Below are 23,495 nucleotides of genomic sequence, written 5' to 3'. Positions count from 1 at the left end.
AAAATGACTCAATGATTACTATAGGAATTAGAGCTTCTTAAAGTATGTCCAATGAAGTTTCAGGTTTATTTAGTATTAATAAGAATTTCTTCTCCCCTTCAATATATGCACACAAATACACAGAGATTACTTGATCAAATATATTTAGGAAACTCTGGCTTATTTATACAAAGTAAAGGAAATTTCTTTCCTGTTCGAGTTCTCAGAACCTCTAACATGTTGAAGGGTTTGCCAATGTCCTAGGAAGCCAGTATAACAGCTAGTATTTCCTATATGCTTTTGCCATTAGGATGCTTAAAAGATTAGGGTTTATTCCACACATTATGCTTTGTTACATAATGCCAATAGAGACAAATGTCTTCCCTGTCTGTAGTATATCTTTCTCCTACTATCAGAATATCCTTTGAAACAATTGTATGGTCATTTATTTCAAGGCTTATTGCTGGGCACTGTTAAGTGTTGGAGCTCTGCAGCCAGGCAACCCTTATTGCATTGTTGGCTCTGATTTTTACTAACACATGAGCTGTCTGAATTTCCTTGCCTATGACCTAGGGGATTTAATTAATTTAATTTTAATTAAATTTAATTCATACTAGCTACTATTTGTATAGCACCTCAAATAGTTTATAACTTATAATAAGCACTGTGGTAATGTTTATTGATTTTTTAAAAATTACCAGAATGTTTCTTAGGGAGAGGATATCATGAAAGGCAAAACCTCTAGAGTGAAAAAGCAAACGATAAAATAAAAAGATAGTTGTATCAACTGTATGAGAACTTCCTAGGAATTTGCAGTTGAGGTATAAGTAGCAGGAGTCAGCAGGCAGGAGGGGTCGGTCACCACAGGACAGCAAGGCAAGGCATCTGGGAAGATGAAGAACACAGCAACCAGAGAATCGCTCCTTGTGTGCGTTGAGTGGGGCTGGGTGCTACAGAATATCCTCTACTCCTTATCTGAAATGTGAGTCAAAGGCAGCTATGCACATATTCTGATGCTGGCTGTATATTAAGAGAAGGACCCTTTTCCCAAAGGCTAGTACACTTCAGAAAGAAGACTGGCGTATGTGGCTGGCAAGATTACCTGTAAGAATTCTTAGAACTCGGATTGTTCCCTCCTTGCCCTGTTCGAGAATCCCTGAAGGGAGTGCAAGAGGAGAACATTTTTTATCCACCACTGGTGGGAAAGAAGCTCAGCCTATTCTATTTAAACCTCAGAGGACATTGTAACCCCCGCTAAATTTAGGCCCTCCCATTATATAACCCTCATGCCTTCAGGAAGCACATGCACAGACAAAGAAACAGGCTTCTGGAGGTGACACTACAGATCAGCAAGGAGTGAAGCCAACATTCAAATTTAGGTGCACATGCAAACTCCTGCTATAGTTTGCTCTACTATTTCTTTTCTCTCATATCACAATGACTTCGTCTGTCTGATGTCACTGGCTCTGAATTAAGGGCAAACACCCCAGCTGAGCTTTAAGATTTCTGGAAATCATAGACTTGCCAACATAAACAATGGGCTCTTATAGTTAGGGTTGAGTGGATGTTTTCTGGCACTTTGTTTCTTGTTTCTGAAGGGACTTGAGTTCAGTTTTCAGGGTCCGCCCCAGAGCCTGGGCCTTGGCAGACAGTGACTAAAACCACCTTGACTGGGAAGAGGGCATCTCCTTGATTTTACGAAACTGTCTTCCTCCTCCTTCTTTTTCTTCTTCTTCCTCCTTCTCTCCTTAGACACGGAGTTCTGTCTGTCTGCCAGGGCACCTGCCTGCCACCATTTGCTGGGCTCTTTGATGCTGCCATCTGTCTTCCTACCGAGATTTCCACCTAAGACTTGCCAACACATTCCCTTCATACTCGGTTCCACTTGGCTGCCTGAATTTACATGGCCTTTTGATGAGCCTATGCTGGAGTTCCAGTCACAGTCTAATTGATTGGTCTAATTTTTAAGGCTTAAGCCAATCTCGCCTGCTCCCACAACTGAGGGAGGCATATTTGTGAAAGTTTGGATGTGAAGAAAATGTGGCTAGATTATATGAGAAATTTGGGGATTCTAACCCTAGTAGAGTGAAGATTGTGGAGAGGAGGGAACGGGGAAACTGACTTATAGTGTCAGTTATCTGTGTTGGAGATAGTGACAGCTAAAGGAAGAAAAGATGGAAAGAGTAGATTCAAGTAACATAAGCTTCCTGTTGCTGCATTCTTAGTTTTCATGTCTGTTCTGAGGAATGACTGTTGGGACTCAGTGAATTAAGTTCATATCTTGTTAGCTTTCCCTGAAGCGATTACCAGGTCATCCTTACATTGGCAGACTTGGCAAGATCCTTCTATGTCCCAGTGCTAAGGTGATAGTGAGTCAAAAAACATGGCCCACAGAAAATTCACACACGCACACACACACACACACACAAAACTGCATAATTTAACTTTTAAAAGTCAGCATTGATCTATCCCAACTTTTTTTTCTTCTGTAATTAGTATTGGGAGTAGCATTACTGTAAAGGCTAGGCATGTGGAGAATGGAAACACTTGCAAGTTATGAAAATTGTGAGGGTTTTCTATGGATGTCATATACCCATGGCACAATATCCTTTTCATTGTTTATAAGAATACAACTCAGTTAATATTGCTTTCTAAGGAGGAAAATCAGCCCTGCAAAGACAAAACATAATGGTAATTGTTAGAAACGAGAGTTATTTGTACTGCATGCAAACAGAGAAAATCATTTAAAGAGAATAAGGACTTTTTTTTTCTCATTCTTTGATCATGCATAGATCCATACTATGGAATATGAAAGAGAAATTAACTATAGCTCTAATTTTCCATATGTGATTTTGGTTACACACATAAAAATAAAAACATTATAGAAAAATCAAAGTTTCTATGGCCGTACTTTTGTAAAGGCCACATTGTAACAAATTCACAACTGCTGTTGCATAAAATGTTTAGCATGTTCTTGGTAGGATGAGGACTCTTGTGAATTTGGTGTAGCTAAATAAACACTGTAGTAGTGTAAATAAATAAGTTAACATAGAGTTGGGTAACATAAGTGTTAAAACACAGCAATGGAGTTGAAGGGGCAGGAGGTGGAGGTTCCTGTGTAATGGTCACTGTTTGTTCTCAGAGGACAAGAGTGGGAGTTGCAGCAAGTACCTGTACTCAGATCATACTTAATGAAGCACACATTGTGTTAGAATGGCTTCTTACCTCATGGGCAATGAGTAGAACACACGCTTTATCAGTTAAGTGGTTATGATGGCCCTATTGTGGATTTCTATGCTTCTTCACGCTTGAGAAAACAGTTCTCACAGAGAGACATGTAAAGCCTGCAGAGTGACAGCTGCGATGCTAGTCATACCATCCTGGAGAAGGCCTGGAGAGGGAAGGGGAGCCGACTGTCTGCAGGCAGCTGAAGACAGCCTTGTGGGAGACAGGCTTGCTTGTGGGTGATACAGTGCAAAACCACTGTGAAGATACAGGGAGGGGTGATTAAGTCTAAGCAAAACTGATCCATGCACTTGAAGACATTTTTTTCAGGAATATTGTAACAGCAACTACAGCTGTTTCCTTCTTAACTTGCAAAGTGGAGAGAGTATTCCCAAACTATCACCTAACAGGTAAGGGGTTTGAACTCGCTGAAGCTAAGGAGACTCCCACTTGTTTTCAGGCACCCATAAAGTTCTAGTGGTAGTGGTTTTTCAAACTTTGCAGCACACTTGAATTACCCTAGGACCTTTAAAAGAGATCTGTATGCCAGATCTCTGCAGAGACTGATTTAAGTGCATTGCAGGAGCATCAGAATTTTCTCAAGAAAAGGGATATGAATAAACAGTCATTTTGAGAAGCTGTGAACTAGAGTGGGGATTAGATAGCTGTGGTCATGGATGTTAATTTGGACTCTGATCTTATTGAAGATTTAGTGTTACACACTCCTTTGACTTCTTCTGGGAATAAATATTCTTTCATCTAAATTTTCTTCTTCTTTTTGTTCTGAATCTCTCAGAGAAGTGTGTGCATGCAATGGCTTTTGGATGGTGGGCTGTTTCAGTAGTCTGTGTAGAACAGGCATACTCCCTCCCAAGTACACGAACAGGTCAAGACTAGAAGTGGCTTTCTTTGCTCTTCTCCACCATTCCAGAAGCTGTTATTCTACCAGAGTGGGCATCACCTGACAGATGACTACACATTTTCCTTGGAGGTTTCTCTCCATAGCTACACTTCCTTGGAGGTTTCTGTCCATAGCTACACTTCTATTTGCTCATTGGGGTTTGTTGTCTTACACGTCACTTAAAGATTTGCTTAGAAGAACATTGATAATTGTCTAACCTTGGGCATTCATTTGGTACCATGGTCATGACCTCAGTTCAACAGTTGAGGCTGTGCGTCTCCTTGTCACTCTGACCGTGCAGCGACTGGTGATGATGGACATCGACTACCATATTCTTCTTGCAGAATGGAATGAGGAGTTGTCTAGTGGCTAGGTTTTATGAAAGATGCTGCTAAAATATTTCAGGTAATTCATGTTTGCTGGTGAGGTTTTATTTACCATCTAGTGTGCATACAAATACTCGTAGGAACATGACCTTTTGTGAGGCACAAAGAATCAATGTTTTATGAATGAAATTTCCTTCCTCTTCCTCCCTCCCTCCCTTCCTTCCTTCCTTCCTTCCTTCCTTCCTTCCTTCTTCCTTCCCTCCCTCCCTCCCTCCTTCCCTCCCTCCTCCTTCCTTCCTTCTTTCCTTCCTTTTTTTGTTTTCGAGGTAGAGTCAGATCCAGGCTGATCTGGAATTCACTATGTAGTCTCAGGGTTGGCCTTGAACTCATGACCAACCATCCTCCTACCTCTGCTTCCCAAGGTCTGGGATTAAAGGCATGCACTACCACGTGGGGTTTGGAGTGAAATTTCTTGCTTCTTAAAGGAAGCAATAGGCTTAGGACAGCCTGCTGAGGTTGCTCTAAAGCTTTGTGACTTGCTAGTTTTAAAAAAATGCAGTTTTCCAAAGACCCCTATTGTAGTACATATTTCAAGTCAATTCACCGAATTTAACTCAAAATAATCTTGGAGAAATTTTGGAAACTGGATTACTTGTGAAAAAAATTAAGTATTCTTTCTTCCTACTGAGAGTTACTAGACTGACTGGACAAGGGTGTATTGACATCTATGCAACTGTTATTAGTGGAGTATGAAAGCAGGAAAGAATTTTTTTTTTTTATTTGCTTATGTTATTGTTGTTTTAGAGGTGAGGTCTCACTCTAGCCCAGGCAGGCCTCAAACTCACAGCAATCCTCCTATCTCTGCCTTCCAAGTACTGGGATTTAAGGTGGGCGCCACCACACGGGCTAAGAATTATGTGCGTGTGTGTATTAAAAATTATCTATAAGTAAAACAAATCAATAAAGATCATAGGACCCCACTAGTTAGTGACAAATAACAGGAGGGGTCTCTATAAAAGGTTGTGAAAGCTAGTTTCTCCTTGCCGGAATTGGGTTGGGCCACCCCTCGGCCCCCCTTCTCAAACACAAATATTTTCATATAATAAAAGCCTGTTTCCCCATGCTCACAACCCAGCCTTCATTCCTCTGACACCACACTTTTTCAGAGGTTTGCCGCGTCAACTTCTCCCAAGTTTCCAGGTTTGATCTCTCTCTGCTGGACTTTGTCTTGTGGAGGGGAGGCGTCCCTGTGGGGGATCAGTCCGGGTGCGAGGGACAAGAAACACCCACTAGGACCCAACCCCGGCAGCCAGCGGCCGAGCATGCGCCGAGAGCGAGGGCAGCTGGCCCTGGCCGCGGACTTGGCGAGGACTTGGGAGGGACAGCGGCGCTGGGAGGTGGCTTAGCAGACACTTTCCAGCAACTGCTGCCCGGGACTCTTTTTTTTTTTTTCCCCTCTTTTTTTTTTTTTTTTCCCAGGAGTCAGCGACGGCGGCGACGGCTTGGGGGAGAGGAAGAGAAGGAAGCGTCTGCTACTGGAGCCAATGCCGCCCTTCTGCTGTCGGGGAGGAGCGTCCCTGCCCGGATGAGTGTCCGCCGTGCGTCCCCGACTATCCCCAGGCGGGAGCGGGGCCCGGAGCCTAGCGTGGACGGTGAGTGGCGGCGCGTCTCGGTCCCGGGTCTTCCGTGCAGCCCCGCGGCGCTGTGTGCTCCGGGACCCCGGGCCGGCTCTGGGCTCCGGCCGGCCGCGCTTCTCCCCGCGCCCTGCCGGGGGCGCGCGACGCGGTGGCCCTCGGGGTGACCGCGCTGGCTTTGTGCTCCGGGGGCGGAGTGCGGGGCCGGGGCCGCGGGTGGTGAGGGACCGCTGCACCGGCCCCGGTCCCCAAGTCCCCCGCGCCAGGCTAAACCCAGCGTTCTGGATGGAAAACCGTGTTTCTCACGTCCACACCACTCCTTCGGAGATACCCTAGTGACCGGGCGGAATCCAAGGCACGCGCGGCGCCCCCTCCGGTCCCCCAAGTTCTCACCCGAACTGCGAGTGTGGGAGGAGGTGTCGGTGGGGGTGCGGAGATGGGGTTCTGGGAACTGTCCCGATGAGAAGGGCACTCGTGTCCTCTGGCTCGCGGGTGACGCCTGTGACGTTTGGGGGTGGTGGTTGGAGGGGGCGCGCGCACTGGGTCCTTTGGGTCAGTGCTGGGTAGAATTGTCCCCAAGGCGGGCAGATTCAAAGAGCGTCTCATCAGAATGCAGGGGCCCCAACGCAAGTCCCCCGGGACCCGGTTGACTGTGCGCCCTTGTTCATCCATCCCCGAGCGCCTATGTTCTTCTGTCTTGCCGGCAGGTGTTATCTGAAGCCCGAGCGGAACTTCACAGGGTTTCCTTAACAAATGACTTTAGTTGGGACGATGGCTCGAATGATCTAGGCTAGGGGATCCTGGGGACCGAGCAGGGAGGGCCGGCGGGGACGGGATGGGCGCGCGGGCTTGAGACGTCCCCGGCTGTCCTGGTCCCTGCAGGTCGCGGCTGCTTGGCCGGTGCGGGTAGGATGTGGTGAAAAGATGGGGTTTCGCGCTCCGGACACTCACAATGGCCCGAGAAGACTCCGTGAAGTGCCTGCGCTGCTTGCTCTACGCCCTCAACCTTCTCTTTTGGGTAAGTCACAGTTCCGCTGTCCCAACAGGTGTGGACGGCTGGACCCTGTTTTCTTGTAGACACCAGATAATGCGCCAAAGGACTTGGCTCAGCATTAATTAATGACATGGAATCTCACCCTCTGTTTTTCAGAGAAGCAAAATTTGACCTTCTTAGAATGCCTTTGATCTCGCTCAAGTTCCATTTGCAGTTAGAAAAAAGAAATCCCCTCCTGGATATGAGTGTCAGTAAAATTAGACATGAAGTTAATCTAGAGATATAAATAAATGCACGTGCTTGTACTGACAGATAAGAAAATGATGACATACTACTTGGGAACCGCTTGTTTGCAGGAATTTCAGATAACTGCAAGCCATACGTTTTTTCTTTACCACAGTGTAGCCTATACAAAATCGGATGGGACAAGCATTCTTAGTATGTTTTGGAGGAACTTATACCTAGATATACTATCAAAAGCCTGAAGAGTTTTTTTTTTTTAGGGGATTCCGTACAATCTGCAAGGTGATTTTCATATAACTGTCTCTAAGCTGGCAATGCGCAAGGAATTTTGTGTATGCTTTTTGGAAAAATCTCATAACCATTTAAAGAAATAAAATATATAAAAATTAACAAGTTAATGGAAATATTTATGCACTGTGAGCTCATGACATTTTATTGCTTTACACCCATGCATAAATTTTCATAAAGTGTTATTAATTAGTGCATGATTTATAATGCCTAGGAAAATATTAAATTGAAACGCTGTTCCTTCAGGAGGTTTTAATGCTTTAAGTAACTTATTTTTTTTTAAGTTTTTTTGTCACTTTCTGTGTTCTTTCAGTAATTTCAATTCATTATTTCCTGTTAGAAATTTTATTGTGCAATTAATTTATTTGGCTGGCTAGCATTAACCAATCCCCCTTTGCAAAAGCTATTAGACATGGTGTCAAAAAGATAATCTTTTAGCCAAACTGCCGCTAGGTATGGCACCATTTTAAGATGACAAATTAAGTCTTTTTATGAGTAATCTGCACAGTATGTAAATGGCAACATTTTTTCCCCTGCAGCTTCTAAATGAAAGCAGAAAATATTAAATTTACTATTTACAATTGTAAAATACTAATTGACCTTATGTATTTTTAATTATAAAAATTTGTATTTTTAGGTGGGTTGTTAAATTATCTGCTTAGTTATCAGGTATTAAGATTTTGAACTCATGTTTCTTCTTATACATAATTATTGCTCTTATTTACTTTTTAAAAACTTGTCTGCAATTTTTCATTTTAATATAGAGTCATCACACTTTGTCACTGAGAGGAGCTTTTTGGATAGCCTCCTTGAACTTCCTTTCTTTGTGAATCAGGAAATTGAGAGCAAGTTAAATGCCAGGTCAAAGGTGAACTATTCCAATGGTGGTGCCAGGGACCAAGCCCAGCTGTGCACCTACATGGTGCCTCTAACATGTAGCCTTACTCAGTTTTGAACCTTGCCATTACTAAGATGATTTCTGTTGCTCATAATAAATTGCTCATTAAGAAACTTCTTAATTTGTTTTTAAATTTTGTTTATTATTATTATTATTATTATTTTCATTACTATTTCGGTTTTTGAAGTCTCACTCTAGCCCAGGCTGACCTAGAATTCACTCTGTATTCTCAGGGTGTCCTCAAACTCACAGTGATCCTACAATCTCTGCCTCCTGAGTGCTGGGATTAAAGGTGTGTGCCATCACGCCCAGCTTTTATTTAGTAATTTTTTTAAAAAATATTTTGCTGATTTTTATTTATTTATTTGAGAGTGACAGACAGAGAGAGAAAGAGGTAGAGAGAGAGAATGGCCATGCCAGGGCCTCCAGCCCCTGCAAAGGAACTCCTGATGCATGAGCCCCCTTGTGCATCTGGCTAAAGTGAGTCCTGGGGAATCGAGCCTTGAACCAGGGTCCTTCCGCTTCACAGGCAAGTGCTTAACCTCTAAGCCATCTATAATAATTTATTTTATTTGGAAAAAATGCCCAAATCATTCAGCAAAAAAATATTGCACATGTGAAAAAATAAAAGTTATGTAAAGATATCTCGTTTTTAACATTTGCAAGGCCATTTATGTCAGTAGATTGCTGTAAAATGTTATTCTTGTATTGTGATCCAGTCCTTCAACTTTCTGATCTTGACTTTGTAAGGGTGTGTGTGTGTGTTCTGATTTGTGGCTTTATTTGGACTGCTACACTTTTTATTTATATTTATTTATTTATTTATTTATTTTGGTTTATTGAGGTAGGGTCTCACTCTAGCTCAGGCTGACCTGGAATTCACTATGTAGTCTCAGGGTGGCCTGGAACTCATGGCGATCCTCCTCCCTCTGCCTCCCGAGTCCTGGGATTAAAGGCATGAGCCACCATGCCTGGCTGCTACACTTTTTCTATTGCCGCCTTCTTCTACCTAATGTCACTTCCTCTCCAGCAAAGCAATCTAGATTAACTAGCCAGTATGCCCCAGTAGTTTGTTTTCCTACAGAGATAAGATTTTCTCATAACTATCCATACATAGCCATTCGTATTCATACACATGGTGGTAAGTCTTCTCAGTTGTGTGAGTTGTAGGAGTGTGCTCTTATATGTCATCACATATGCTCTGCTATGCCAGAATGTGTATAATGACAACAGCAACATACCAACAACAAAAAAATAGCTAACATACGAGTAACTTATGCACAGTTTTTACTGCATATGCCAGGTACATTTAATGTCTCAGTTTTGTAGTACTGGTAATATAGTTCCTATTAGTTTGAGAGGGGGTGTGAGAAGTAGTGGTCATATCTGCACATCACGTGGAACAGCGGTAAGTGCTGGCTGTGCAGTAGAGGTTTGGGCGGTGGTCACTACAGCAGTGATGGTGCTTCCGAAATGGATTGCCGGGAACTGGGTTGCTACCGTCTTTAGAGCACCAGTGGGGTGGTTATTACGACAGACATTTCTGCTGGTACTGCTGCCACTGCTGGACTTCCTTTAATTCTCTCATCATGCTTGAGAATCTGTTCTTCAGAAGTGAAGATGTAAATGTGTCCCATTATGTAATGTTGTACTGTTTAGGAGTAAAGTGTTATGTCCCTGTTCCTTTATTTTGTATCTTTGCATTACCACTAAGCACAAGCATTTTATACACACACACACACACACACACACACACACGGTGCATATCATTTCATTCCAATATCACTACCCATTTGTACTCATCATTTAGGTTTGCTCTCTTGTTTGTTCAGTTTATCTGTTATTGTACAGTAAACACTTTTTTACATTTTATTTTTATTTATTTTTTGAGAGAGAAAGAGGCATACAGCGAGGGAGAGAATGGGCATGTCAGGGCCTCTAGCCACTTCAAACAAACTCCAGATGCATTCGCCACCTTGCACCTCTGGCTTACATGGGTCCTAGGGAATAGAACCTGGATCCTTTGTTTTTCAGACAAGCACCTTAACCACTAAGCTATCTCTCTAGCCCTAAACATGTTTTCATTTATTCGTTTTTGCTTAATTTCCCCATAGTATTTTATGTGTTCTTTTAAAGACCTAACATCTCTTGTATTAGTTAATATTTCCTTTTCCAGACAGATATTAAGTTTTTTTTTTTTAAATAAACTATCTCGTGGACCAGGTGTATTGCCTAAAATGCTAACAAGTGGGAGGCTGAGGCAGGAGAATTATTGTGAGTTCCAGACCAGGTTGGGCTAGAGTGAGACTGTCTCAAAAAGTAAAACAAGCAAGAATCTACTGAGGTTTTTGTTATAATTTTTAAAAAACTTTAATTTAATTAATTTATTTATTTATGAGAGCGAGAGAGAGAGAGAAGGAGAGAGGAGAATGGCCATGCCAGGGCCTTCAGCCACTGCAAACTCCAGATGTATGTGCCACTTTGTGCATCTGGTTTACCTGGGTACTGGGGACTCTAACCTAGGTCCTTTGGCTTTTCAGGCAAGCACCTGAACTGCTAAGCCATCTCTCCAGCCCTTTGTTAGAATTTCATGAAATATTTTTACTAACTTTGGGAAAATGGGTAATACCTTTCTGAGCCAAAGCATTGTCTTCAGGTCTTATTTTATCACCAGCTCAGAAGCAGTTTTCTACTCTGTGCTGGCCATACATTACCCTCTCATTCTTATAACAACTCTGTAAAGTACTTCATATCCTCCCTCTCTCTCCCCCCCACACACCCTCTGTCTCTTAGATAAAAATCTGATGTTCAGATAAGTTCAGTATCTCACTAGTAAGCCTCAGAACAGGAAGAGATTTTTGGTTTTTTCACCCACATGTAGTAGAAGTTATACCTGTTTCAGTGGAGAAGTAAATTCATTATCAGTGGAGAAGCCAAGTAGACATCCTTCCTTGGTTTGGGATTAGCTGTCCACCTGTTAATTCCAAGTCCTCTAGAATAGGGCTTCTCAGTCCTTATTATGCATGAAAATCACCCGGACATCCTTCTGAACTACACAGTCAGCTTCTCTGTGCCCCAGCCCAGTGTAGGAGCCGGCCTGTTTGTTACTTTTTCTTTGCGCTAGGAATTAAATTTAGGATTGTGCCTGCTAGCCAAGTACTTTGCCACTGAGTTAGATCCCCAGTTTTTAGCTTGTTAAATAAACTTCTTTGTGATGTTATTGGTGAGAACTACTCCCTCTGTCCATCACCAGCAGCAAGGCTTTAGTGAAGGCTTGTTGTTGTTGTTGGAATTATAAGCAGAACAAACAAATGTGGTATCCACACTCCATTTCGAAATCACATGTCACATCCTAACTATGGAGAGAGAAATTGTTCTTCTGTCTCATTTGTGAGATTGACAAACCTGTCCTTACCCATGGGGCTCCTGAGCAAGAGCCATTTACTCTTGCATCTACATTTTAAATAGACTTATTCCTGTCTTTATTCTATATTAGTAATCACTCCCCTCTCTAACACAGCATGATTTGGGGAAGAGAAGAGTGAATTTCAATTGAGAAAACACGAAAAACCCATGCACTTTTATTTATATTTTTGCTACTCTAAGAATTGAAAATCAAGTTGAATAAATTTTCAGCAAAACTGTAGATGTTGAGTATTTAATTTTTGGAGGTGCCAAGAATAGGTGTGTTTAAGAGGAAGCAATCCAGTGTATGTTCAGGTCCCAGCTGCCCCGCATTCTCTTAGTGCTATGGACATGTTACCTTGATGTGGCCTCTGTGGTTTTCTTTCCATTTATGATAGAGCATGGCTCTGAAACAGCCGCACTGGGGCAGCAGATAGATGCGATGGGGGAAGGAGCACTTAGGGCATGTGCAGGTGTCTGGGCTGCCCAGGAGCTCCTTTGAGACCATGCTTCACACTATCCATGGAGTAGGGATATAGGCTTCCTTTAGTTCACATGTGTCACATGTCTATCATTTAAAGGATATATTATTGAAAGAAATGAAAGCTTTTGTTGTCTTAGAGATGGCTTCTATAGCTTTATGACAGGAGTGTCATCCTTCTAGTATGACTTCTGCTATTAGAACTGGGAATGAATATGATTTTCTTTGGAAATTCCTGAAATTATGAATATCCTACATTTACCAACTATGTATTTCTTTATAATTTTCTAAAAATACAATATCCTATCTGCCTTGTTTAATGCCCCCTTTTCACCCTTATGAGAACAATTGGTTTTTGCTTACTATTTTAAAAGATACTACCAGGGCTGTAGAGGTGGCTTAGTGGTTAACTTGCCTGTGAAGCCTAGGTTTGAGGCTCGATTCCCCAGGACCCCTGTTAGCTAGATGCACAAGGGAGTGCACACGTCTGGAGTTCGTTTGCAGTGGCTGGAGGCCCTGGCACACCATTCTCTCTCTCTCTCTCTCTCTCTCTCTCTCTCTCTCTCTCTCTCTCTCTCTCCCTTTTTCTCTCTCTGTCTGTCACTCTCAAATAAATAAATAAAACAAAAAAATATTAATAAAAAAGACACTAGCAGCAGAGAGGCAGGACATCACCTTCACAGTTTTGGGATACATGTGGAAGAAGCAATAGGAAGCACTGTATTCAGTTTGCATTCTCCGTCCATCAGTTGGGAACCTTAGGTGTTTTTGCTGTCCCCCTCTCCCAAATAGCTAGATCCCTGTCAAGTGGAGTTTTCATCCAAGAAATATTTATTTGGTTATTGAATTATTTCTTTAGTTGATGCCTCCAATTTTATACTATGAATGACATTCCCAATAATGGTGAGCCTTCCAATATATATATTTTATTTTAAAACATATGCTTTTAAATAAATTTAACCCATGAAAATATCTTTTAATATCAGGGTACAGGTGATATTTAAAATGCATTATATCTCAACTGATGAACTGATGCATACTTCAAGAATGCTTGCAAGAAATAGATGGCAGTTTCTCTGGAGACCATCTGCTCCCACTGGGGACTGGAGCTTTGCGTCCCCCACTTATCTGATGCCACTTAAGGAATAATTCCATGATGGGATATGGAACAGTGGATATGACTGCAATTGACTGACCAGAAAGTTCAGTATGGGATGAGACAGTGTACTCTTTTACCTGACAGAGAAGCAGCTTAAGGGAGGAAGGGTTCGTTTTGGCTCACAGTGGCCAATCCATCACGGCAGGTTTGAATATAAAATATCCCTTCTTTAGTCCCCAATTGTAGAGCCTTTAGGCGGTGGAGCTTTGCTGGAGCATGTGTGTCACTGAAGGTGAGCCTTTGGAATTGATAGTCCAGCCTGCTTGCCATTGCTAGCCGGCTTACTCAGATTACTTCCTTCACACTACAGTGGCAAGATGTGATATCCTGGCTGTCTGCTCTACCGCATGTCCCCTGCCGGGAGGAAATCTTTTCCTTCCATATACTGCTTCTGGTCAGGACTTTGTCCTCTAGCACTGAGAAGGTAACTGCTGCATCACGGCAGCAAGAACATGCAGCATCTGGTCCCCCTACATACTTATTCAGGAAGCAGAGATCAGTAGTGTTCAGCTTACTTTCTCCTTTTAATTCAGTCCAGAACCTCAGCCCGTGGATGATGCCAGCCACAGTATGGTGGGTTTTCCATCTCAGCTAACCCAGTGGAAAAACTCCCTAAAAGACATGTACAAATATTTGTCTCCTCGGTGATTTTAGATCGAGTCAAGTTGACAATTGAGATTTACCACTAAGAATCTAGAATTTATATATTATTTTAGAAACCAGAGTGACTTTGTTTTTTTATACAGTGAAGAGAATGACTCTACTAATTATAGCAGAACATCAGAGACAAAAAGTGAGTGTCTCCTGGAAAGAGCAGTAAAGTTGATCATGTTGTATATAGGAAGAGATGATGATAAATGACTACTGTCATTTACAATTATTATCCGGGGTGCTGTCAATTAAATCACCTCTAATTAATAGGTGTCATGCTTTAATAATTCCCCCAAACAATATCTCAACATGCTCAGCTGTCATTAACATTGCCTGTTAGTTCACAGCATTTGTTTATAGTGTTAGCTGTTTGCTGCTGGTACACAAGGGGAGCAGGAAGGTGCCGAGAGGAGCAGGTATGGGAGCATGTAACAACATTTTATTGGGTGGTACTTACATTGTACCAGAGTCTCTAATGCAGCACTTACATTTCAGTAAATAAAGGCATCATTTTTCAAAGAAGGAAAGCTCCTATACCAATGTTTGCATTTTCAAGATAAGCAAGTAGAGCTTCTGAAAGCCTGAATTATTTGCCCATGTTTACTTTGGAAAGACAGAAGTGTAACTAAAATTCAGATCTCTCTTTGACATTCTGTTCCTTGCTCACAGATTTGATATAAAAAGAAAAGGCAGGTAGGGGATTATTTATTTATTTGAGAGAGAGAGAGAGCGGGGGGGGGGAGAGAAAGAGAGAGAGAGAATGGGTGTACCAGGTCCTTCAGCCACTGCAAGTGAGTTTCAGATGCGTGTACCCCTTGTGCATCTAGCTTATGTGGGTACTGGGGAATTGATCTGGGGTCCTTTGGCTTTTCAGGCAAATACCTTAACCACTATGCAATCTCTCCAGCCACCCCCCACCCCCCCCCCCCGGTTTTAATCTTTTGTCACCTTTGAAGAGAAATCATGTGAGCCACTAGTGGTCTGTGAGATTAATGCAAATAGTTGGTGGGTATAGAAGCTGTGCTTGTTGGCTATGACCTTTATTTATTTATTTATTTATTTATTTATTTATTTATCTATTTATTTATTTATTGGAAACTATACATACAAATTTCAGAGCAAAACTTGGAGGAGACATATACTGTTCTGATTTACAATACAACTTGATCTAAGACTTTTTTTTTTCTATAAATAGATTCAGGAAGCCATGTTCCTAATACAGCTTCCTGCATATTTATAAATATTTATTGAGACTTTTTCTAAGCATTTCCTGATACAGAACATAGCAAATCTCCTATCAAGTAATATATCAAATGTATCTCTATGAAGCATTATTGTTATAGAGATAATTTCTACATGTTTTGTAGAGGTTCAGATGACGTATGGCCATACTGGAGAAGATGTGAGGCACTATTACATTGCATGCATGGTAATTCCAATGTTTTTTACAGTGCTGTCAATAGGAATGACAGGTAATCCTTATATACTAGATACATGAATTGAAGTAGCACGATCTACCTCATACACATTTATAATTATTATATGTTAGTTAAAATAGGAAAATATAAGGTTAGAAAAGAAAAGAAAAAATTTGTGAAATTATCAGAGAAGAACATCCTTCATAACCACTCTGAACTGCTCACCAGTCATACCTGTAGGTTTCTTTTATTAAAAAAATTATTTAATTATCTGAGAGACAGATATATAGATCAAGAGAGTGGGCATGCCAGGGCCTCTAGCCACTGCAAATGAACTCCAGATGCATGTGCCACCTTGCACAACTGACTTATGTGTGTACTAGGAAATCAAACCTGGTCCTTAGACTTCACAGACAAGCACCTTAACTGATAAGCCATTTGTCCAGCCTGGTTTGTTTATTTCTGTTTCTTTTAAAATATATTTTATTTATTTATTTGAAAGAGAAAGAGGCAGTATGTTAGGACCTCCGGCCACTGCAAATGAACTCCAGATGCGTGTGCCCCCTTGTGCATCTGGCTTATGTGGGTCCTGGAGAATTGAACCAGGTTCCTTTGGCTTTGCAGGTAAATGCCTTAACAGGTAAGCCATCTCTCTAGCCAGTTTCTTTCTTTTTTAAAAAAAATATTTTTATTTATTTGTTTGAAAGCAGAGAGATGAGAGAAGAGGAACAGACAGAGAGGATGGATGTGTTAGGTCCTCCAGCCACTGCAAATTAACTCCAGATGCATGAGCCACTTTGTGCATCTGGCTTTATATGGGTACTAGGCAATTGAACCCTGGTGGTTAGGCTTTCAAGCAAGCACCTTAACAGCTGAGCCATCTCTCCAGCCTGACACCTGAAGGTTTCTAACGTCAGGATTAGTTATTGAACTGAGTCTCCATTTCTTGTATAGTCATGCACTATAATATGTGTGTCCACTGTTAGCACCTTCTCACCCCAAGAATGAAATTGTTTTCAGGCATTTAATGTGCCTCAAGGAAAGGCTATTCCTTCTCAGAGTTGCTTATTTACTGTAGGATAATGCTTTGTGTCAATATTTATTTTCACCTGTGTTCTCTGCTTGGAAGAATCCTTTTTGGGGGCTAAGGGGATTGTGAGACAGGATAGGTGTGAAATTCGTATTTTAAAGAATATCTAAGCCTTTATCTACCCGAGTTGAAATCTTGATGTTTTCATTTGGCCACCATCTCCCTCCTGGAAAACTTCTGGTGGTGAGCAGCTTAGTCCTGGCGAAGGCATGTGATTTCATTAAAGATCTCTAACAGTCAACTGGTTTAGCAAATAGAAGCCATCTCCATTTAATTTAATTATTTTCCCACTCATTCACCTAATCTGTTTGAGGCCTTACTACTGAATACTGTGCAGTGAGTGGGAAAAACAGGAAATAACAGGATAACTGCTCCCCCAGGTCTGTACAGAGAGCATTGGGAGGGCAGAGGTTTGTGGGTAAGGAGTGAAGTGTGAGGCAGGCTTTCCTCTGTGGTTGATGTTTGGGCTGACATCCAAGGAGAAGTGGAGGTTGCTGTGCTCTTGAGGGTAGGAAGGCTGGGGCAGGGTTGTGCTCCCAGCAGATGCAACTGCCTAAGCAAAGACATCCAAAGCCTCAGGAGGTATGTATGGTGCCTTTTGCAAGGACTCATGCACTTGTCCAAGTGTGGGAAGGAGCTGGCAGGAAACAGGATTGAAGAGATAGGTTAAAGGGTGACTCAGAAGTCCTTATGTGACCTCCTTGAGAGTTTAGGCTTTATTCTCCAGGAGGGAGTTGAGGGAAGAGGAAGTACGAGTTTGGAAACAGCTATCCAAGAGCTAGGAGATGAAATGCGTCATCTTTGTTCTGTGGAGGTAGAATATATGAGCAAGAGAAATCTATTATTAGGGTGATTGTCATGGGCTGGCAAGAGAGGATGGGGACCTGAACTAGCCAGCTAGAGCAGGAAAGGGGGGCGGGAATTTGCCAGATGCCTCTCAGAAACCATGCAAAGGATTCAGAACTAATTAAATGCCAGACAAGGAAGAGGGAGCAGTTCAGGCTATCTGCCAAGTTGCCAGTCCATGTGATTGAAAGGTTTATTATATCACTTATGGGGCTTGGAAACACAGTTGTGTGTGTGTGTGTGTGTGTGTGTGTGTGTGTGTGTGTGTGTGTGTGTAGGGGTCGGGGAGCTTAAAGGCTTTGAGAGGTGTAGAACTGGGTTTAGTTTTACACATATTGAGACTGAGAATGGCTATGACCTTCCGTGTAGCTGTGTCCCAAGGTTTTCTCCATTGTCTACTTGGTCCAACTCCAGATAGCTGGTGATTCCATTTTTGAACTGATTTAGAAGTATTCTACACTTTTTTTTTCCATGTAGGATCTTGCCCTAGTCAAGACTGACCTGAAATTCACTATGTAGTCTCAGAGTGGCCTCAAACTCACAGAAATCCTCCTACCTCTGCCTTTCAAGTCCTGGGATTAAAGGTGTTCACTCCTATGCCTGGCTTTAAAAAAACTTATTATTATTATTATTAATTAATTTATTTATTATGGACACAGAAAGAGAGAAAGAGAAAAAGAGAGAGAGAGAAAGGGAGGGAGAGAATGGGCATGCAAGGGCTTCTCTAGCCACTGCAAATGAACTCCACATACATGCTCTATTTTGTGCATCTGGCTTTGCTTGGGTACTGGGGATTCAAACCCAGGTCCTTAAGCTCTGCAGGCAAGTGCCTTAATTATTGAGCCATCTTTCCGGTTCTGAATTTATTTTTACAACCGTTTATAGGTTAAAAAAAATACTGAGACTGAGGGAAGATTAAATGAGATACCTAAAGTCATCAGGCTGAAAAGGTAGAGAATGTGATTCCTCACCCATCAAAGTTCAGTGGCTTCCCCTTGTCCCTGTGGTGAAGGCCACATACCTTCATGTGACTCCTGGGGTGTGATTTGACCCCTACCTTTTATGCATTCTCACCATGAGCCAATTTCCCTTTCTTGAACATATCACATCACCTTCCACTTTGGAACCTCTGCTCTCCTTTCTGACTGGCATGCTCTTTTCACCCTCTCTCTTCCTAATTAACTTGGCATTACTCTTCAAATCTTAGCTGTCTTAGAGAAGTCCCTTTGACCCTGTGCAATAGGTCAGACTGCAAAAGGAGTTGTTTCCAGCATTTAAGCACAGTTTGAAGTTACATGTTTATATATCTAGCACATGATTGTGTGTCTTCTTCCCCTAGTTGATTGTGCCATAGAGATGTACCCTCAGTGTCTTTTGTTCTTTTATTTCTTTATTTGCAAGGACACACACACATCCACACACACACACACACACACACACACACACACACACATTCTCTCTCTCTCTCTCTCACACACACACACACACACACACACACACACAGAGACAGAGAGAGACAGAGGGGGGGGGATGAATGAGAGAAGGAATAGGCTTGCTAGGGCCTCCTGCCACTGGACACAAACTCGATATGCACGTGCTACTTTGTGCATCTGGCTTTATGTGGGTACTGAGAATTTGAACCTGGGCCACCAGACTTTGCAAGCAAGTAACTTTAACCACTGCACCATCTTTCCAGCTATGTTAATCTCAGTATCTTGTCATTAGTGTGTCTCTAGGACAGAGCACAGCACCTGGCCAAGGGCAGGTGAACCCATACATATTTTTTTTTTTTTGAATGGAATAATGGCTTCAAGCCAAGGCTGCAATTTTCCTTCTACATGAGAATTGTTATGGAGCATAAAAGTCAAAGAAAATGAATTTGGTTTTTGTTACAAATGGAATAATTGTGCATAACGATAACTGCAGTTAATAGATTATACACAGTGTTGAATTAGGTTACTTATGGACACCTCACTCAGAGCTATGATGCTGAGGATTGAATAACCTGTAAGAAACTCAAGGATGGAGAAACAAATAATGGCCATTACTTGGAAGAATAATAAAAGAGAATTATTTACAACTGTGAAATAATTAAAGGTAATGAAGTAAAATAACATAGTAATGGACAATTCTGTCCCCGTGATACTTACGATATAAAGACGAATATACAGCCCAGTAGAGGAGAACCTGTAGCCTCAAATAGAATCAAGGCCTCCTGGTTCTCTGCTAGGCCTTTTGTTTTTAGAATATCCTATTGTTACTTATTTCTACAGAGGCCAACAGACTCATAGGTGGCTGCCATTGAAAAGATCCCTTGTGGGATATGCAGATTTCAAGAAGAGGAATTTGCATTCTATTATGGGGGGAGGGTGTTTTAACAGGGAAATACAGAGTTTGGTTACTGGCAGAGGGAGAGATAGTAGCCATGGACAAGTATTCATTTTTTTCTTCTTTTTTCCTTTGAGGAGGGGTCTCATTCTGTAGCCCTGCCATCCTAGTACTCATTATTCATTATTTAGACCAGGTTGGCCTCAACTTTTAAGTGACCTTCCTATTTCTACCTCCCAAGTGCTGGGATTACAGGCGTACATGACCATACCCAATTGGGTAAGTGTTTCTACTGTAAATTCTGTGGGAAGGAATGAGTGAGGCAGGGCAAGAAGATTTAGGACTGGTTTGTTTGAATAACTGGGGTGACTAGGGCTGGTCCTGAGGTTAAGAGCCTGAAGGGGAAGGTCCTTGAGGGTGTGGATTCTGGATTGCCTGTTTACTTTTGAAAAGTTCACCTAATGGAGAAAGGCCTCTCCCAAGGATGGGATGAGTGATGAGGAAGGAGGAGGTCAAGGCATGGTGTCTCAGAAGTATGTTTGGTATCTACATGCAGAACAAATGTTAAAGCATCTTGTTTATAGAAGGTTGAAATGTGGCCAATATACAATGGATGGCCCACTTGGTAGATTTATTTGAAATTTGCTCTGAGGGTAATAACTGGCTTGCTTCTCCTCTGAACTAGAATCCTAGGGCTTGTTTCAGGCCCTTGACTTCTTTGGTAGCTTAAAAAAAAAAAAAAAAAACCCTAGGCTGGGTGTGGTGGTGCACACCTTTAATCCCAGCACTTGGGAGGCAGAGGTAGGAGAATTGCCGTGAGTTCAAGGTCACCCTGAGACTGCATAGTGAATTCTAGGTCAGCCTGAGCTAGAGTGAGACCCTACCTGAAAAAAACCAAGAAAAGAAAAAAAAGCCCACAATGGGCCCATTTTCTAAGTAGGTGTATTTTATATATTCATTTTATCTTAGTTATTTGCAAGGAGAAAGAGACTGAGAGGGGAGAGAGAGAGAAAGAGCGGGAGAGGGAGAGAATGGGTAAGCCGTGGCCTCCAGTCAGTACAAACTCCATATATATGTGCTACTGTACATCTAGCTTTATGTGGGTACTTGGGAATCAAACCTGGGTTGTTTGGCTTTGCAAGGAAGCACTTTAACCACTGAGCCATCTCTCCAGCCCTAAGTAGGTGTATTTTAATAGGCAAAGTCAAACATTGGCTTATGTTGAAATACTGTTCTGCTTACTGAAAACAATTGAGCCTCCATTCATCAAAGCAAGTAGTTCAGATGCTTAGACCAAGCCTGACCATGGTAAGAACTCTTGTCTCTCCTGTAAAAAGGGAATCCTCGGTGTTATTTGGATGAGGGTCCTGCCTGTGTGCTAAGTGGGTGAGGTTCCTGCTCTTGAAATGAGAAATGCTCATTTCTCAACCCTGGAGATTGTGACTTAGTGGGAGCTCTAAAGGCCAGTGGCTTGAAGTTTGAATCCTACCTTGGACACTTCATACCTATGAAACCTTCAGCAGGCCAATTTGCCCAAGTTTCTTGATACTTTCCATAGTTCTTTTAAATTTTATATTCAATTTTATTTATTTTTTATTTTATTCTTGAGATAGTATCTCATGTATTCAAAGATGGCTAAATACTGTAGCCAGAAGGTGACTTTGGACTTGTGATCCTCCTGCCTGTACTTCTTGTGTGTTAATCCAATGTGGGCTGGAGAGATGTCTTAACAGTTAAGTGCTTGCCTGTGAAGCCTAAGGACCCCAGTTTGAGGGTCAATTCCCCAGGACTCACGTTAGCCAGATGCACAAGGGGGTGCATGCGTCTGGAGTTCGTTTGCAGTGGCTGGAGGCCCTGGCGCGCCCATTCTCTCTATCTGCCTCTTTCTCTCTATGCCTGTTGTTCTCAAATCAATCAATAAATGAAAACAAACAAAAAATATTTTAAAAAAAGAATACAATGAGCCAGGTTCATGCAGTGCTGGGATCGAGGGGTTTGAGCATGCTGGGCAAACACTCCACCAACTGAGCTACAACTCTAGCCTACATTTTACAGTTTCTGATGATTTTGTGATTGTATTTATTGCCTTTTCCTCCAAGAGCCTCCAAAAGGGTCAGCATCCTGGTTTTCTTCTCCTATCTTGTGAGTCTAATTGAGCCTAGTGCACAACAATGGTGTTGCAGTCCGGTTCGCATTGCTGGTAGAAATCACCCAACCAAGAGCAGCTTCTGGGAAAAAGAGGTTTATTTGGCTTACAGGCTCGAGGGGAAGCTCCACGATGGCAGGGGAAAACAATGGCATGAGCAGAGGCTGGACATCACCCCCTGGCCAACAGAAGATGGACCACAGCAATAGGAGGGTGTGCCAAACACTGGCATGGGGAAACTGGCTATAAAGCCCATAAGCCCGCCCCCAACAATACACTCCCTCCAGGAGGCATTAATTCCCAAATATCCATCAGCTGGGAACCTAGCATTCAGAACACCTAAGTTTATGGGGGACACCTGAATCAAACCACCACAAATGGTGATAGGTGCTGAGCAAATATGATAAGCAAGTGATAGCACAGTGAATCCACTTGCTGGCTGCCCAGCTGAGAGCCATTCTTCATGGTTGGAAGCCCAGCGAGCTCTCCTTGGAGCCTTCCTCAAGAAAGCATGGTTCATGGCCTGTGCTTTCAACACAGGCTCACTCCATCTTACATATTCACTCTGCATCAACATTAAAGATAAATTTGAATATATATGTGCATACACACACACACACACACACACACACACACACACACACACACATATATGTATATTATTCAAGGTAGGGTCTCACTCTAACTCAGGCTGATCTGGAATTTCCTATGTAGTCTTATGGTGGCCTTGAACTCATGGTGACCCTCCTATCTCTGCCTCCCGAAAGTTTGGATTAATGTTTGGATTAATTCCATGCCCCGCTGGAATATAATATTAATAGATGTTTCAAGATGCTAGAAATTTTAAACACCAGGTTAACTTGAATTTCACAAGAACTATACGGTGTTGAAGATAATAAGGCACATTTTAAAAAGATTGCAATTGAACTAGGAAATTCTTTCAGAACTTAGGGGTGAGCATGCAGGTTTTTAGAAAAGTTTTCCAGGCAGAATCATTCTCCACATGTTTTAGGTGAGTTATTTTCTTAAATTTTTGAGTTGTGAAAAGTTTAAAATGTACACCAATGTGGAAAGCATAATATAGTTAACCCCATTTCCTTATAACTTAGGGTCAACAGTTATCAATGTGCTGTGCTCTACTTTTCACCCCTAAATCATGAGTATTTATTGTAGTATATCTCATCATCATATTTCATTTATAATGACTTCACAATACATCTCTAAAAGATAAGAAAACTTTGAAACAGCTTAAAAATAAACTGACTTGAGGCTGGGGATATGGCTCAATGGGTAACGGTGCTTGCTATGCAGTCACAAGCGTCTGGGAAGACCTGATTTAGGTCCCTAGCACCCGTGTAAACAGCTGTGTGCAGCCACATGCATGTGCATGTAACTCCAGTCCAGAATGGGTTGGAGACCTGAGAATTGCTGTGGCTCTCTGGTCAGCCAGTCTGATTGAATAAAAATGGCAGCTCCAGGTTCA

General features: G+C 42.1%; 1 protein-coding gene across 2 annotated transcripts in view; it reads left to right on the top strand.

The window, feature by feature from the left end:
- Window positions 1–5,578: 5,578 nt before the first annotated feature.
- The window catches only part of Tspan12 (tetraspanin 12), a 77,781-nt gene continuing 59,864 nt past the window's right edge, over window positions 5,579–23,495 (top strand). The window contains exons 1-3 of one of the 2 annotated variants that reach the window (XM_004658581.2): window positions 5,579–5,631; window positions 5,911–6,083; window positions 6,948–7,083. In XM_004658581.2, the coding sequence (XP_004658638.1) occupies window positions 7,018–7,083 (66 nt within the window). In that variant the 5' untranslated portion in view covers window positions 5,579–5,631; window positions 5,911–6,083; window positions 6,948–7,017. Of the gene's footprint in view, window positions 5,632–5,910; window positions 6,084–6,295; window positions 6,421–6,947; window positions 7,084–23,495 lie in introns of those variants that run through there. The other variant, XM_045159901.1, reaches the window with a different exon arrangement.

This window comes from Jaculus jaculus, chromosome 10 (genome assembly GCF_020740685.1).
Source record: "Jaculus jaculus isolate mJacJac1 chromosome 10, mJacJac1.mat.Y.cur, whole genome shotgun sequence".
Taxonomy (NCBI): domain Eukaryota; kingdom Metazoa; phylum Chordata; class Mammalia; order Rodentia; family Dipodidae; genus Jaculus; species Jaculus jaculus.
The sequence above is the reverse complement of the archived record's forward strand: the minus strand, read 5'-3'. Positions and strand labels throughout refer to the sequence as shown.